The 17,993-nt window shown below is 38.3% G+C and overlaps 1 protein-coding gene across 5 annotated transcripts in view; it reads right to left on the bottom strand.

The window, feature by feature from the left end:
* The window catches only part of USP24 (ubiquitin specific peptidase 24), a 149,991-nt gene that overhangs the window by 47,582 nt on the left and 84,416 nt on the right, over positions 1 to 17,993 (bottom strand). For 4 of the 5 annotated variants that reach the window (XR_009565233.1, XM_030870265.2, XM_060305073.1 and 1 more), the window contains 8 exons: positions 17,268 to 17,423; positions 14,297 to 14,394; positions 11,440 to 11,535; positions 11,092 to 11,320; positions 10,239 to 10,398; positions 9,007 to 9,162; positions 6,797 to 6,867; positions 5,951 to 6,111 (listed from right to left, as the gene is read on the bottom strand). Coding sequence is in view for 4 of the 5 variants with exons in the window: in XM_030870265.2 (XP_030726125.2) it covers positions 5,951 to 6,111; positions 6,797 to 6,867; positions 9,007 to 9,162; positions 10,239 to 10,398; positions 11,092 to 11,320; positions 11,440 to 11,535; positions 14,297 to 14,394; positions 17,268 to 17,423 (1,127 nt within the window). In the remaining variant the exon portion in view is untranslated. The remainder of the gene's footprint in view (positions 1 to 5,950; positions 6,112 to 6,796; positions 6,868 to 9,006; positions 9,163 to 10,238; positions 10,399 to 11,091; positions 11,321 to 11,439; positions 11,536 to 14,296; positions 14,395 to 17,267; positions 17,424 to 17,993) is intronic. The other variant, XM_070045085.1, reaches the window with a different exon arrangement.

Raw genomic sequence — 17,993 nt, 5'->3', positions numbered from 1 at the left:
ATAAAGTGGATAAAATAAGAAAAAGGTAAATTCTTTTATCTAGGATGATCAATGAAGCTTTTTCTGCAATTACAGAAGTGAAGAGCACAGGTTTTAAAGTCAGGCGGACCTTACTTTTAATCCTGGCTCCACTACTTACAGCTGGGTGTCCAGGGACAATTTATTTCAGTTGTCTCAGTTTTCTGATTTCTAAAATGCTTACTAGAGCATTAGAAATAAATGTGCACACATATACACAAACATAAAGGGCTCAAGAATGCACTAATGATGAGACTACATAATGAACCAAGAACTACGATTGTTAAAAAAGTGGGGATAATAAAACTGCCATACTCATTTGGCCATTGTGAGGATTAAATGATAAATGTATGCAAAGAATTTAGCATACTGTGTGGCACATAATCAGCCCGTGATAACTGCAATTATCATCACTACTATTATTATGGGGAAATATGTACCAAACTTGGGCATTAAAAAGTTGTGAAATGCAATTTTCAAATTATAAAAACACATAATTAAAAGACCCAATATTGTGTAAAATTACATGCTTTACATTCAAGAGCTTCTCTGAGAGTGTATGTTAAAAAATTCATTTAATGCTTTCTGTTTCTTTCCCAAAGTTTAGAGGAACTTAATAACAAATCAAACTGTTAATGGTTAGTTATGTTAAATAATCTGACTCTTACAACAAGTAGAAGCACAACAGCTTACTACTTAAAAAATGGCTTACACATTTAAACTAAAGAATCACTGATCTAACTAGTTAATAAAAGGATTATCTGATTTTAGGAAACTTTAGCTAGGAAAAATTGGAATACTAAAGTAAAAAATGTACAAGGGCAAAAAAAGAAGTTTCTATAACTTTTAATCCACATGCCTTTATCAGGGAAAAATCATTCCCTGAAATTCTGGCTTTACATCACTAAAGACTTACTTTTCATGACCAGAAATACACAGCTAATGTCTATCTAATTTAGGTTAAATCTTAATGGTCAACTGCAGGTTTGCAAGTTTTAGTTAAACTAATTGTAAGTTTTAGTTAAATTTTTAAGTTTTATAAATCACTCACAATGATCTCATCTCAGAAACAAAAATCTTAACTTCTTTGTTATTTATAAATTTATAACATTAAAATAGGCTAGATGCTTCAAAATAATATTTAAGTTGAGACTTAGACATGTGGGCCAGGAACCTCCATATATGAGAGTGTGTGAGAACATAATCAAGGTTGAAACAAACATTTAATCCTGAAATGAAGACTTGCAAACTGATAATATAACTCAGTTCAAAAAAATTCTGAAGATTATATAACTTACAATTAGAAAATATAGGTATTTTAAAAAAAAGTCAGGGACAGATTGGAGAACAAATCACAAGGAAAATTAGAAAAGATCTTGTGACAAATAAAAATGAAAACACAACATACCAAAAGTTATGGGATGTAGCTTTTGAAAACAGTGCTACTAGGGAAGTTTATTCCTGTATGTGCTTACATTAAAAAGGAAGAATGATCTCAAATCAACAACCTAATTTTACACCTTAAGGAACTAGGAAAAGAAGAACAAATCAAATCTAAAGCTAGTAGAAGGAAGAAAATATTAAGAATTAGAGTGAAGATAAATAGAGAATAGGTAAACGATACACAAAATCTACAAAAGCAAAAGCTGGTTCTTCAAAAAGATTAACAAAATGACTCAAAAAAAGAGAGAAGACTCAAATAAATAAAATCAGAAATGAGTGAGGACACTACTACCAATTTATAAGATAGTATATGAGCAAGTGTACACCAAACAAATTGGATATCCCAGACGAAATGGACAAATTCCTAGAAACATAACACTTTGGAAGACTAAATCAGGAAGAAATAGTGATTGCTTGCTATCACTAGCAAGAAGATTGAATCAATCAAAAACCTCCCAACAAAGAAAAGCCCTGGACCAGATGGCTTCACTGGTGAGTATTACCCAACAGTTAAAGAAGAATCAATACCAACCCTTCTCAAACTCTTTCCAAAAAACTGAAGAGGAGGGTACACTTCCAGCAAACCTAACTCAACAGTACATTTAAAGGATTTAACACCATGAACAAGTGAGACTGATACCTGGAATGCAAGGATGATTCAAAATATGAAAATCAATCAATGAATATACTACATTAACAGAATGAAGGAGAAAAACCCATGATCACCTCAACTGACATAGGTAAAAAAAATTGACAAAATTTAATGCCCTTTCATGATAAAACACTAAACAAACCAGGAGAGTAAGAAAACTACCTCAATCCAATAAAGGCCATATATGAAAGCCCCACAGATACTATCATGCTCAATGGTGAAAGACTGGAAGCTTTCCCCCACAATCAGGAACAAGGATGCCTACTTTCACTACTTCTATTTAACATAGTATTAAAAGTTCTAAGCAGAGCAATTAGGCAAGAATAAGAAATAAAAGACATCTAAATTGGAAAGACAGAAATAAAATGATCTGTTTGCAGATGACATGATTTTATATATGGAAAACCCTAAAGAGTTCACCAAAAAAACTGTTACAATAAATGAATTCAGCAAAGTTACAAAGATAAAAAATCTGTACATAAAAATCAGTTTCATTTCTACATACTAACAATGAACAAAGAATATGAAAAAAGAAAGACAACAATTCCACTTATAATAGCAACAAAAAGAATAAAATACTTAGGAATCAACTAAACCAAGGGAGCAAAAGACTTGTACAGTGAAAACTACAAACAATGCTGAAAGAAATGAAAGAAGGCTTAAATAAATCTAAAGATATCTTATGCTTGTGGATCAGAAGACTAAATCTTGTTAAGATGCCAATATCCAAAATGATCTACAGATTCAATGCAATCTCCATTAAAATATCAATGATGTCTTTCACAGAAACAGAAAAACCCATCCTGAAATTCATATGGAATCTCAAGGGGACCCCCAAAGAGCCAAAACAATTCTGAGAGAGAAGAACAAAATTGGAGGACTCACACTTCCTGACCTCAAGCTTACTACAATGCTACAGCAATCAAAACAGGGAGGTACTGGCATAAAGCCAGACATATAGATCAAGGAATAGGAATAAAGAGCTCAGAAATAAACATGTATGCATGCATCTATGTATGTGTGTAAATATATAATATATATATATATTTTTTTTTTCAAATGATTTTCAACAGAAATGTCAAAACCATTCAGTGGGGAAAGGACAGTCTTCAAAAAAATGGTGCTGAGATAACTGTATATCCACATGGAAAAGAATAAAGTTGGACCCTTACTTCACATCATATACAAAACAACTCAAAGTGGACCAAAAACCTAAATCTCACAGCTAAACCAATAAAACCCTGAAAAAAACCAGGGGAGAAACTTCCTGACATTGGATCTGTCAGTGATTTCTTGGATATGACACCAAAAGCCCAGGCAACAAGATAAAACAGAGAAACTGGACTTCATTAAAATTAAATACTTTTTGCACATCACAGGACACTATCAAGGGAGTGAAAGAAATCCCACAGAATGGGAGAAAATGTTCGCAAATCATGTATATGATAAGGGATTAATATCCAAAATATATAAAGAACAACAAAAAACAGACAACCTAACTTAAAAAATGAGGAAATGGGGGACTTCCCTGGTGGTCCAGTGGTAAAGAATCCGTCTTCCAATGCAGGGGATGCAGGTTTGATTCCTGGTCAGGGAATTAAGATCCCACATGCCACAGGGCAACTAAGCCCACGTGCCATGATCTACAGAGCCCACGCGCTCTGGAGCCTGCGTGCCACAACTAGGAAGAGAAAACCCGCATGCCACAACTAGAGAGAAGCCTGCGCACCACAACGAAAGATCCCGCATGCTGCAACTAAGACCCAATGCAGCCAAAAACTAAATAAAATAAAAATAAATTTAAAAAAAAATGAGGAAAAGACTTGAATAGACATTTCTCCAAAGAAGATATACAAATGGCCAAATAAGCACAATGACATACTCAAAATCACTAATCATTAGGGAAATGCAAATCAAAACCCTGAGATGCACATCACACCCATCAGGATAGTTAGTCACAAAAGCGAACAGAAAACAAGTGTTGGCAAGGATGTGGAGAATATGCAACCCTTACACATTGCTGGTGGGAATGTAAGATGGTACAGCCACTGTGGAAACAGTATGGTGGCTCCTCAGAAAAGTCAAGCATACAATTGCCATATGACCCAGCATTTCTACTTCTGGGCATATACCCCAAAAAACTGAAAGCAGGACTCAAATTGATATTTGTATACTCATGTTCACAGTGGCATTATTCATACTAGCTAAAAGGTGGAAACCAAATGTCCATCTATGGGTGAATGGATAAACAAAGCATGATATATACATACATTCAGTCTAAATAGAAATGAAATCCTGACCCGTGCTGTAACATGGATGAACCCTGAAAATATTATGCTACGTGAAATAACCTAGACACAAAGGACAAATATTGTATGATTCCACTTTTACGAGGTACCTAGAATAGTCAAATTCATAGAGACAACGTAGAATGGTGGTTGCCAGTGCCTTGAGGGAGGAGGGAAATGAATGGGGAGTTACTGTTTAATGGGAACAGAGTTTCAGTTTGGGATGACAAAAAAGTTCTGGATATGGACAGTGGTGATGATTGCACAATAATGTGTATGTACTTAATGTCACTAAGTTAGACCCCAAAATGGTTAAAACGCTAAATTTTATGTTATGCATATTTTGACACAGTAAAAAAAAAAATCTAGCAAATCTGAAAAAAAAAAAATCATCTCCATGATTGTCTTTGAACTATCTCTCTTCATTTCCTTTGTCCATTTTTCTATTTGGCTATTGGTCTTTTGTGGTTTATAACAACTCTTCACATATATTAGCAAAATTGGCCTTCTATCTGTCATATACGTTATAAATCTATTTATTCAGTTTAACTGACTTTTGACTCTACGGCATTTTAATTTTATGGCGTTAACTTTATCAGTCTTTTACCTAATGGCTTCTTACTGGGTACACAGTCTCAGTTTAGGATGCTAAAGAAGTGTTGGAGATGGATGGAGATGGTTGCACAAAATTGTAAATACACTTAATGCCACTGAGTTGTACACTTAAAAATGGTAAAAATGGTAAACATTCCGTTATGTATATGTTACCACACTAAAAAAAAAAAAAGCCCAAGTTAGGATGCTTATATGTTAGGGGTTTAGAGTAGCTCTAACGTTTCTTCCCTCTAAGGGCTCTAATTTGTAAAGCATATACATATTGATCTCACAAATCTCTGTGGCACCTTCTAAGCCCCAGAGCAAGGGCTCGCTGGTAAAGCTGAATTAGAGAAACTGGCTTAAACCTGAGGTCAGTGTGGGATCTCTGATCTCCCAGCCTGGGCCTACACTGGGGCACCCCTGCATGCAGGCTTGCCTAAGGAGACAAGATGGGGCAGGCAGAATGGATTTACTCAAGTCATTCTCTGAGCCTGGACCTCAAGCCTTCTGCCATGCCCAGGCATGTGTAAAACCAAGAAAGCAAGCCTGAAGGATACCCTAGTACCTCTAGACATGGAGTTATGAAGCAGGCTGAGCTAAGAAAGTGAGGTACAAGTGGACATGGGCAGTGCGACCTTTACACAGTGATCTGGCTTGAATCATGCAGCTTCTCAACCACCAAGTGAGTCCTCTTTCTCTCTGGGGTAGGGGGACCAAGAGGAGTGGAGGTGGGAGTTGGGGTGCTTGAGAGGAAGAAAGCCTGGTAATGTTTCTTCTAACTCTTCTGTCCTGAATGGGGAGAAAACCTGAAATGCCCTCTTTCAGGGTACAAATGTTGGAAGAGGAAAGGAGAAAGTCCTTCATCTCAATCATGCACTGTTGACTCTGGGGGAGCAGTACACAAATCATTATTCTCTTTCTGTATGACGTGAACTTTTTCATCTTTACGTACCTCTGATTGACTCCTCGCATAATACTAGTTGGGGACCAGAGAGGCAGCTGAGCAGTGAGAATCACACCTAGGAGAAACTGATTTGGCTTTTGCACATCTGGATGGGCCAAAGTATCTGTCTGACTAAGAGTATACAGTTGATCACAGGCAACACGGCGAATCTGAAATTACATTTTTAGTGGCAAAGGAAGTACATCAACCAACACTTACAGACTGCTTAAAAAGTTATTTTCTTCCAAAGTCCACCTGTGAAGGATGCTGTAAGGGTTTGAGTATTTCAATCTTTAATGGTAAAGTTTACACTGAATAAACTAGGGCTAATTTAAAACAAGTGTAGTCTGGGAACTAATTTCCCAAATTATTCTAGTACTGTACTCTCAGCAATAGGTTTATAATTTAATATAAAATGAAAATAAGGAAAAAACTCTTCTGCAAGTGCCTCAAAGTTAACTTTCAAGGTCATATACAAAAATGAGGATTATAAAATCTAATGAAAGTTCATGGCTTGAGGTTGGGTCTTTCTTGATTTTGACCAACTTGTTGATGCTTAATGCTAGCTGCCTTGGCCAGCTATGAATACTGAACACTGGCTGTAAGATTTTTTTAATAAACAAACACAAGTTAATCATAGCACTAGTCTCTTGACTTTCAGTGAAATATGGAACAGAAAGGAGGGCAACAGTACAAATGGTCACTTCGCTTTCAGAGGGCTCTGCAGCCTCTTTGTCTGATTCCCCGAGAGGACTAAACACCATCCCTTCTATACTCCCCACCATGTCACAGGTATCCAGAGAGCCCACGCAGAACAGGACCAAAGGGGCCTTTTATAAAGTAAAAAATCCTTACCTCAGCACTTGGTGATCCAAGTAGAATATCAATGATAAAATCAGCAACACAGGGCAAGTTATAGAAAGATGCTAATAATAAGAATAAAGATAATGGGAGCAGGGGAGGAAAATAAGTTAGGAAATGCATTTTCAAAATTTCAAAAATTTTGAATAATTTCTTAAGCTTAACTATCTTAGAAATCATCTCTTCTTCCACACAGAATCAAATTCAGTGCCTCCACAGCTGCACCCACGTCTCTGAGTCTATCCCACGAGAGCCCAAGGTGCTCAAAAGCAGGACTGTGTCTTGGTCATCTTCACATCCGGACATTTTTCATGATGCCGTGTGCACACCAGTTACAGAATAAATGTCTTGCCTTGATAAAACTGTCAATACTTGTGAACTATAAAATGTACCCCACAATAAACTTACAAATGATAAAAAAGCTTGAAGTTATAATTTTTTCATCTTGATTTGAAAATATCTCTATAATTAAACAATTGCAGGAAAATGGAACTAAAAGTATGGTATACGCTCAAAAGCATTTCATAATGAATTACTTTCATATATAAGCCTTTAAAAGCATTTCTGCTCAAAGTAAATCATTTCTGATATTACTGAACTGTCCCATAAACATCTAACTTTTTCTATATGTTTATCTTGACATCTTATATGATGAGTTTGGATGTTATACTAAATACATAATGATCACCAATTCTATGAACAGGCAGTCTGAATCAGTAGTAATAGTGAAGAATAGGGCTCTGATGTGTTGGTATAATTTTTTAAAGTGGAGGTGTTAAGACCTCATCCCTGAATAAGTATTTATTGAGGGCCTACTACACATCACACAGTGTTTGCGTGCTAAGGATTCAGTAGGGAACAAAATGAACAGAAGTCTCTGTTCTTAACGGAGCTTACCATCTAGTTGGGGAGGGGATAATGACAATAAACACAGTAAGCAGAGAAATTATATTGTATGCTATAAAGTGACAAGAGATATAGAAAAATAATAAAGAGTTTAGGTGATGGTGGGTGAGAGAAGGGTTGCAATTTCTTTAAAAAAGGCAGAGGAAGAACATACCAGGAATTGGGAACAGGCAGTGCAAGGGCCCCGAGGCAGGAATGTGCCTGAGTGTCAGGGAACAGCCAGGAAGCCAGGGTGGCTGAAGCACGGTGCGTGAGGGGAGAGCGGGAGAAGGTGAAGGCACACAGGTGTCACGGGGGTGGATGGTGTCAGGCCTTAGGAAAGACCTGGCTTTCACTCAGTGTGAACCGAGAGGCCACTGCAAGGTTTTAAACAGAGGAGTGATACAATCTGACTTACAGTTTAGAAGGTCCATTCTGGTTACTGTGTGGAGAATAAACTGCAAGGGTAGAAGCAGGGAGATTAGTCAGGGCACTACTGCTATAATCCAAGTAAGAGATGATGACAGGTCAGAGGGTGCTAACAGTGAAGGTGGTCTAAGGGTTGGAATCTAGATAGAATTTGAAGAAGGATGTGCTGACAGATTAGAAGGGTGTGAAAAAAAGGAATCAAGGATGTCTCCAAGAATAAAACTGCTATCAATTCAGATGGGAAATCTCTTGGGCGGTATAGGCCAGACCAGTAGTTCAGTTCTGGACATGTTAAGTTTGGGAAGTCTATCTGATATCTAAGTGGAGAAGTCAGGGCAGCGGTCCAGGCCGTAGAGTCAAATTTAAGTGTTATCAGCACATAGAGGGAATTTAAGGCTGTGAACGTGGATGTGATTATGTGGCGAGAATGAGTGCAGACAGAGATGAGGGACTGAGCCCTGTGGTGTCTAATGTTAAAAGTATGATTAGCAACAGCCTAGTTTGCCAAAACCAACAATAAAGACAAAAGGGCAAATCTTAAGTTTCATGATTTTTGATACTGGAGTCATTATCAGTTTAGGAATTGATATATAATTCTACTTCTATAGTTTATGACATACAACTTTGGGTTGTTTTAATTCCTCCACTAGAAGGTAAGCTCCTGGAGAGCAGACATACTGCCCTGTAACATCTACTGTGGAACCCTGTATATAGAAGGTGCTCAATAAATACTTGTTCAGAATTTAAGTACTCTAGCACTATTCTTACCTATTCCACATGCCAACTTTCCCCTTTGCCATTTCTATTAACATGACCTTATCTATGAAGGGACAGAAATAATTCCTAACAGAAACCTGGTCTTTTACTAAAAGAGTAAGCCTCCTGCATACCCAGTTGTTGGCTCCGAAGCTGCAAGCAAGTAACAAGAAGAGACAAAGCCTCTCCAGCAATCAGGGAGTCTTTGGTGGACACGGACTGTTGTCGCACACAGATGCCTGCGTGCAGGGCTACCGGGTCCCCTTCACTTCCAGAGCTGCAATTGCTTCCTGGAAACAGGCAAGCAGAAGGTTACTGTGGATCCCACAGGACCCTGGAGATTATAATATCCTTTAATGAGTCCCATAATCCTCAAGTGAAAGTAAAGAGTTCAAGAAGACACTTTAGGCTAAGAAACAAGAGAGACTTAGTCACTTGATTTGAACCTCATTGCTTTGTACTTAAAACACATTTGGAACCATTAAAAAATATGTTTATGAGGCAAAACTAGTTTCGGGTGACAGAAGTAAGAACATTGCAATTTTGGAGGCATGTGGGAGTCCTGGGATATTAGAAATGTTCCTTATCTTGATTTAGATGGGTTACACAGATGTAAAAACCCTAAAAATCCTACATATTTGGCATTTCTGCCCTTTACTGTGTGTATGTCATACAGTTTATATATCCACACACAAAGATTGAGCAGGGAAACCAAATGAAGCTGAGAAATAAAGCTATTTATAAAGGCCTAACAGAAAATAACAGGCCAAACCAAGAAAATGATTTTTCCAGGTAAAAATTCTAGATGAATTTTTATTACAGCCACAATTATTGGCCTCCCTACACTTTTACACTCAGCAAGCTAAAACTCTGCTTGGTTTCTCTATGTTCTGTATTTATAACCTTTTTTCTCTTAGTGTGACATACATAAATGAAGTGTGCATACACATACATGCACATTGAATGTGCACAAATCGAGTGTCCAGCTTGATGTTCAGAAACATTTAGTTTTAGCTCACGCTCAAAAACAAGGGAAGGGCTTCCCTGGTGGCGCAGTGGTTGAGAGTCTGCCTGCCGATGCAGGGGACACGGGTTCGTGCCCCGGTCCAGGAGGATCCCACGTGCCGCGGAGCGGCTGGGCCCGTGAGCCGTGGCCGCTGGGCCTGTGCGTCCGGAGCCTGTGCTCCGCGGCGGGAGAGGCCACAGCAGTGAGAGGCCTGCGTGCCGCAAAAAAAAAAAAAAAAAAAAAAAAAAACAAGAGAAAAGGCTTTCTCCTTTCTGTGACTCTGAACAACCTATACAAAGATGATTCTTACAGCTACTCCCTGCCCAATATTCTGATTACTTTATCCTTTTTAATCAGTACCTGAACTGCTGAGCCTGTTTCGAATTCCAGCAGGAAACAGAGAATTACTTTCTTTAATTGGCTGGCTACTCCCAACGAGGTCAAGCCGTCCTGCAGCTGCAGCCCATGACAATCTCATGAAACAAGCCACGGTAGACGTGAAATCACTGACTTCCATTGTCTAAGGAAGTGAAGAGTGTTGTGAGAAAAGGTAGTACTTGAACACATCCCGCTGACTTCAATAACCTCCCCCCGTCTCAGTTTTGAGACTCGTTTCCTTCTAAGATCATCCACAAGATAGTCTTTTCCATGCTTCCATACTGTTCAAAGACTTTCACTACCCCTCTGCTACTTGTAATACAGAGACTCTACTCTCCATGTTCTGGCTTCAAATTACCCATCACCAACTTTGTTTTCATAGTTTCCCCTCTTCCACATTCTGCGTTTTGGCCTATGTGAACCACTGTGTGACCACCCACACAGGCTCTGGCTTTCTAACTGCTCACGCCCTCCCTTTTGCTTGAACAACTATCCCCTCTCCAAGCTAATCTCTGTATATCGAATCCCTACTATTCTTGAAGGCCTAGCTCAAATGCCACCTCCTACATAAAATCATCCGTGATAGCCACACATGAAGATAATTTATTCCACCTCCTCTCAAGGCCTGTAGAATGCTTTGCCTTTGTAGTTCTCTTATAACATCTGATAGCTTCTACCTGAATTACAGTTATTTCTGCACTAGTGATCTCTTTCTTACTCACCATAAGCTTCTTGAAGGCAATATTCACGTCAGTAATTTTTATATCTGCATACCACCACCAGCGCCTTCTAAACAGGAAGTACTTAATATTTCTTGAATACACCAATCACTTACTTGTATTGCAACTCGAGCAGCAGGGATGATTTCCTCAACCCTAATGGAAGACCTGTCAGACACTGACAGCTGTCGGTAGGATGACTTTTCTGGGGTACCACATAAGGACATCTGCCTGCTTGTCTGCCGGCTGACATTTCGGAACGGGCGAGAAGTAAGTGCTTCTATGCCGTCTTTGGTGAGGTCTTCCTCTAATAATGTCGGCAATGTTTGCCCCACAAGTAAAAATCTTAAAAGGAAACAAAAAGCTAGGCTTAGTCAAGGTCATTTCATACTATTTTAAAGGATGGGATTTGGAAGAAAAAGTCAAGAATTGCCTTCTGAGACGAACACAACATATTTACATACCTTGCAAGTTGTAGGCAGATGGAATAAACTCCCTGCCTTGTTTCATAGTCTACTTCTGATGGGATGGAATCCCTCTGCATGACATTTACAACCAAACTTCAAAGAAAAGAAAAAAAAAAAGGCAGATATTAAAGACTTCTATTTCTTTTATAGGAAATCTTCTGTAAGTAATTTGATTGTTTATAAACATTATCAGTTACTTAAAATTTCTACAAGATCTTTACCTATAAATGGATCATACATATTCCTATTACAATTATTTCCTATAGTACATATAAACCTCCTGGTCCATTTAGAATTAGACTCCTTCCTTAGCCAAAAAGATAACCAACACAGAGTGTTTGGGTGGTTCTCCTTCTCACTAACTGGTTTCGAGTGCACCCATCAACTGCTATCTTGGTACTAGTACAACTGTCAATTCAAAAATATGTTCAGAATTGGTGTATTCCACAAAGCTTGTTTTTCATATCCACTACCACCTATATTGCTGCAAAAGCTTCCCAACTGTTCTTCCTGATTCTACTCTTGATGTTTCACCACCAAAATCTATTCTCAAAAGATCAACCAGAGTGATCCTTTAAAAATGGAGGTCACCATGGAACTGCTCTGCACAAAATCCTCCCATGGCTTCCTATTTCCTTCATAGTAGCTTGTAAGATCCTGCATAACCGGACCTCTGGTATCTCTGTGACCTCATGCTTCCTACCCTGCCCCCTCACTTGGCCCCAACCACACTAGACCCCTGCCGGCCTCGCAGGCACCAGGTTCGCCCACACAGGGGCTCGCACTGGATGCTCCTCCGGACAGCTTTCCCCCGTATCTCCAGGTCTTGCTCCCTCCCGTCCTTCAGGTCTTTGTAAAATGTCACCCCATCAGTGAAGCTTTCCCGGATCACCCCACTGGATATCAAACCCTCTCCATCCACTCTTTCTTGTCTTATTTTTCTCTACAGCTCTTATCACCACCTGACATACACTTTTACTTCTTCGTTTATTGTCTGTCTTCCGTTCCAGACTGTAAGCTTCATGAGGACATGGATTTTTGTTTCATCTACTCACTGCTCTGTTCCCAGTGCTTAGAACAATGCAGGCACGTACGTTAACTGACATTCAAAAATAAGCCAGAAGTAAAATGCCTTAATTAGCACAGCTCTGTAACTGGCTGAGTGATCTGAAATGAGTTTAAACCTTCTAGTTCCACTTCTCTGTTTCCCACCCCCTTTATCTCCTCAAGGTCTCACCCAACTTCTCTTCCCCTGAAGGCCTCCAGACAGGAATTCCTTCAACTACCCTCTGTTCAAACGTCAAGTGGGTCTTCACTCCTTCCTCCCCCAGGGGAAATGGCATGCCTACTTCTTTCTGGAGCAAATCTCCTTCCAACTGCAGTGGAACTTAGCCCCATCGGTTGATCATCCCCCTTTCTTTTATCTTTATTCTTTTCTTTTTCATCGGCCCCTTTTAGTCAGCCTACAATGAGAATCAAGTCTTCTACAAATTAAAATCAAAACAGAAGAGCAAACTTTCCCCTCAGTTATTCTACCCTTCAAACTCCTGTCACCTCCGTTTCCTCACTCAACATAAAGCAGAGATTTGTACTTACTGATTCTGCTTCCCATCCTTACACTTGCCACGCAACACTTGGCCAGCTGCTTATGCCCTGAGGCTTTACTTACACACTGATGTCTCCCTGAACCTCTAGTGCCATTCTCCACTTCTCTCGAGAGCATCATGTCCAAACCATCCTCTTCACATGACTCACAGGGACCTCGTGTGCAATCAAATTCTTGACTTTCTCACTTTCCTCCATCTGGTTCCATATTTATTTCCCATATGGGTTAAAGAGTCACCATTCACTCACTCTTCCAAGCTAGAAATCACAGGCCATTTTATAAATGTTCCTACCCTATATCTAGTCATAAAGACTTGCCTATTTCACCTTATTCCTTCTACCACACTGTCCCATATTTAGAAACGGTCACCTCTCCTCTGGAACAGTCAAAGTTCTATAGTTCTCCCTGCCTGCAGCCTCTCCCTCCCACTTCTATCCATCTTCTCCACTGTAGCCAGAGTAACTGTTCTAGGTAACTCCTGGGTTAGAAACCTCCTGTTTTTCCATGGTCTTCAAGATAAAGCTGAAATTCCTCAATGTGACCCCTCTTTACATATTTCTCTCCTTTATCCTTTGCTCTAGCCTCACTAGGCAACTGTACTTCCCAAAACAGTCCATGATGCTTTCACTCATCCCCACCCCACCTCTGGCTTAGAGTGAGTGCCCTTTTCCCCTTATTTACCTAGGGAATGGCGACTCATCGCTCAATTCCTAGCTCAAATGTCACTTTCTGGAAAGCATTTCCTACTCTTATGATCCTAAGCAAATCTAACCATTTAACCACTGCTTTCTTCCCCACCCCACAAAGCACTTTTTATAAGCCTCTGTTTTGATACTTATGATAACTGTTTGTTATTCTTTATTAAACCATGAGGCTCTCAAAGGCAGGGATAGTATCTGTGCACCCCCATCACTAATGCCTTGCACAACATAGATTACCGACAATTAGATTCACCTTATCTCAAACTGATGTGGGAATGAACAGAAACAGTAAGCCTTCTCTCCTCTACTCGAGAATTTCCCTCACTACCAGAGAGGAAAGAGACATGCTTCTGTCAGTTTTCCAAATAATCAAAAGTCATAAAATGAGTTAAAATATTCCAAAGACTAAAATAACACTCCTTATTATAACTGTCATAATGCTTCACATAATGCCTTGTAAGAATAAGCAAGGCTTGGCAGGAGAAATTAACTAAAATAACTAGATTCGTTTTCTGCAATTCATATAACATAATATCGAAACTCTAACCTCAAACCTCCTGCTTTGAGGAAGTTCTCACAAAAGGATTTTGCACAGTTTCTTGCCATGTCATCATCAGCTGTTGGCATGAGTTTGGAGCTTAGAACCTTGGAAAAAGATAAGCACAATTAATCATCCCAACATTTCCAGTTGAAATTACTCCTTTATACTAAGTAAAACAATCAGACAATTTGAGTCAGAATCTCTTTAAATGCTACTGTTCTTTTTACCCTCAGTAGTGTAAGGAGGCTGATGTTTCACAAATAAAATAATCACATTTTCCAAGTTCCATTTACTTAGCATGAAAAACCTTTCTGTTTTTAAGAGAGCTGGTGTATTCTTCTTTTTATGAAACCAGCAAATGTGAAGGTCTCAGGCTCCCAGACTTAGATAAGAGCAGGTAACATTATGTGTTATGCTGATATGTTCTAGAAAAAGTATATAAACTAAAGTCTTACAAAACAGCCCATTTATTATAAATGCTGGATGAGTTGCCAGATAATGATTCTAACTCCTATTTACTGAGCACCTATCTACAAAGTACTAGGCATAAGGTGAGGTACTTAACATGCATTCTCTCTTAATCTCACTATGCACAGCACAGGTATTTTACTCTACAGGTAAAAGACTGAGACCTGAGAGGTTAAGTGACCTCCCACCCGAGGTCACATAGTTAGAATTCAAGTCCAGATGTGCCTCACTCTAATACCCATGCCCCTTTTATGACACTGCAATACCCACCTAAAGGAAAGCTCAACTAAATATTCTGGTATAGTAGAGAATTATTTCACATAACTAATCATACTGTGGTATGAGACGACGAATCTAGCTCACATTCTAGTTTTACCACCGACTAGCTGAAAGATCTCAGATATGTAATTTTCCTTTTTTGCCTCAGGTTTCTTATACGGTAAATGAGGACAATAATTACCTTTACCGGAGGACTGTTTGTAAGTAGGATAACACAAGCTTAAGGTGCTTTAGTACAAGCTCTGGCACAAAACAATTGCCCAGTAAACAACTGCTTATTTAGTAATGATTTAAAAAAAAATTTTAAAGCTCATTGCTGCAGTTTCCCCAAGGTTTTAATCTAGATGTAATTCAAGATCCTTTTCTATTCAAAAAAATCTGCTTCTATGAACCTATTAGTTTTACGAGCTTAGATTTTTAACGTGGTATTTTTGTTTAAAGATGCTTTCTTCCTAAGCTGCCCTTTGGGAAACAGCCTCACCAGCCTCAGATCACAAGCATCACACAAGGAGAATGGGAACCCTCTGCTATCCTAACCCCTCCTGAATGTCAACAGCCACATGCACATACTCCCCATGTTTAATGGACAATTTAGTGAAGATGGAAGGTTTCTCCAAAGGAATGGGTATTTGGAATATCCACTTTGAATTTTCCTAGTGGGCAAACATAAGTTAAAGATCGAAATGCAAGGACATTAACCTTGCAGGTAATAGTAAAAATAAGTGCTCTGGGAGTGTTAGGTTTTCTACATTTTTTATGTCAAGCAAAAGAAAACCTATCAGAGGAATTTCCAGTTAATCAGAAGTCCTAAAATTATACCGGAGATAATTTATATAACCCTTTGGCTCTAAGATAATGCAATCTAGATAGCCAATGACAAGCTAGACCCACTGTTGGGTCATTCTGTTTCTCTGGGTGCTCTCAAATATGGGTGTTAAAATTTATACCTTAACTTTCTGAGACAATCATTCAAAAGCAAATGACAAATCTGGCAGTAATTGTAAGATGTCAATTTCATAAGCTTGAGTTAGCCAAAAATATCTAGGTAATTTTCTGTTTTAGAATATTGTATGTATTTTTAAATGTCTGCAAGAAATAAGGACATGTTTTATTTTTAAAATATTTGCTAGATATTTTCTCCTTTTGAACCCAACAAATGTTTTCACAAGAATGATTATTTTAAGGCAAATATGAAATGTTAACACAGCTCCACCATATAAATAAGTGAAACATAAAAATGAATGAATGTAATTTTATACTCCAAATTAGACTGTCAGATGAAATAAAACTCGGAAAAGATGCCCAAGCAGGTACCTTCCTACCAATTATGACCTATGTTGTGATCCAAAACCTACTGAAGATAAATGGTAATTTGATGATTAAGGTTGCTTAGGCACTGATCTGGATTCCTTAATAAATAACTTACTGGATAGAACATATTAGGGCAAAGCAAAATCATTCAGGGCTCTATTTTCTCCAGATCTTAAGTGGCCTGAGGGTCTAGCCCCTCACCCTCTAAGAGTGGGCCACTCTCCACACTGCTTTGTTACTGCTTTCATTTCATGACTCAGCCTATCCAGCCTCCCCTATGTCTTACTCATAAGATCTTGGAGCATTTATCTTGTCCTTTCAACTCTGACCCTTTAAATACCACAATGACTTGTAGACAGTAAACAGTTAGTAAATGTTTACTGAACTACATCTACTAGTTTAAAGCTACTACTGGGAAGAAGGGTAATAAAAATATTCTTTTCAAATTCTTTTTTTTAACCTTGAAATAATAATGTTAATGTGACTCCTGACAAACTCCTTATAAAGCTTCATTAATGGCCACAAATTACAACAGCTTTTTTAAAAAGTTAGGATGCATTTAATAACAAGAAGGCTGAGGATTAGGAACTGATGTTATACAGACTTGCAAAACTTCCAGAGGAAGATAATGACACATTTTAATACATAACGCTTCCTACTTATTTATTTACATGCTATTTTGCAAGTATAACAATGCACACAGGTATAAACTGAAAAAGAAAACTGAGCATGTTCAAAGTCCAAAACAACAAAATACTTCAATTTATATTCTATTTTTTACTTTTTAAAACTAATTTTTCTTAACAAACCATTCAATAATAATAGAAACCTATTTACTTATTTCTGATATCTGAAAGCATGAACCTTTAGGCCAAAATGAATCTGTTAAAATGAAATAAAAAGAAATGAGGTTTCTTACTTCTAAGTTGTAGAGCACTCTGAAGGTGGACATTCCTGGAGCGAAAGATCGAAACAGACTTTCTAAAATTGAACTGGCGCTTGGCTGATGCTGCTGCTTGGAAGAGAGGGATGGAGATTTTGAAGACTGAGCACTTGTTTCAGACAGCAATGTTTTCTAAGTTTAATAGAAAGAAAAAAGGAATATACAGCTCAAAAGCACAAATTAAAGAGAAGCAGATATCACTACACACTCTAATGTTTTTTCCAACTTTAATATAATCAAATCAATGAAATTTTCTAAAAATTAATCTCAAAGCCACATCACTCTAATTATTAACAAAGCACTGAACTCCATCACACAGACAGTAAATGCTCAACAGCATTCCAATCCTACAGGAATGCTTCTGGGATTGTATTCTAAGCAACACTAGTGGGGTCATCCTAATTTGTTTCCCTGTTTTTAAAATTTGTACCACTAGGAGACTTCTCTGGTGGTCCAGTGGTTAAGACTCTGTGCTCCCAATGCAGGGGACATGGGTTTGATCCCTGGCTGGGGAACTAAGATCCCACACACCGCAACTAAGCTTGCGCGCCGCAACTACTGAGCCCATGCACTCTAGAGCCCTCGCGCCGCATCTAGGAAAGCCCACATGCTGCAGTGAAGAGCCCTCGCAGCCAAAATAAAATAAATTAATTAATTAAAATAAATAAATAAATAAATAAAATTTGTACCACCAAACATTGA

Source organism: Globicephala melas, chromosome 1 (assembly GCF_963455315.2).
Source record: "Globicephala melas chromosome 1, mGloMel1.2, whole genome shotgun sequence".
Lineage (NCBI taxonomy): Eukaryota > Metazoa > Chordata > Mammalia > Artiodactyla > Delphinidae > Globicephala > Globicephala melas.
The sequence above is the reverse complement of the archived record's forward strand: the minus strand, read 5'-3'. Positions and strand labels throughout refer to the sequence as shown.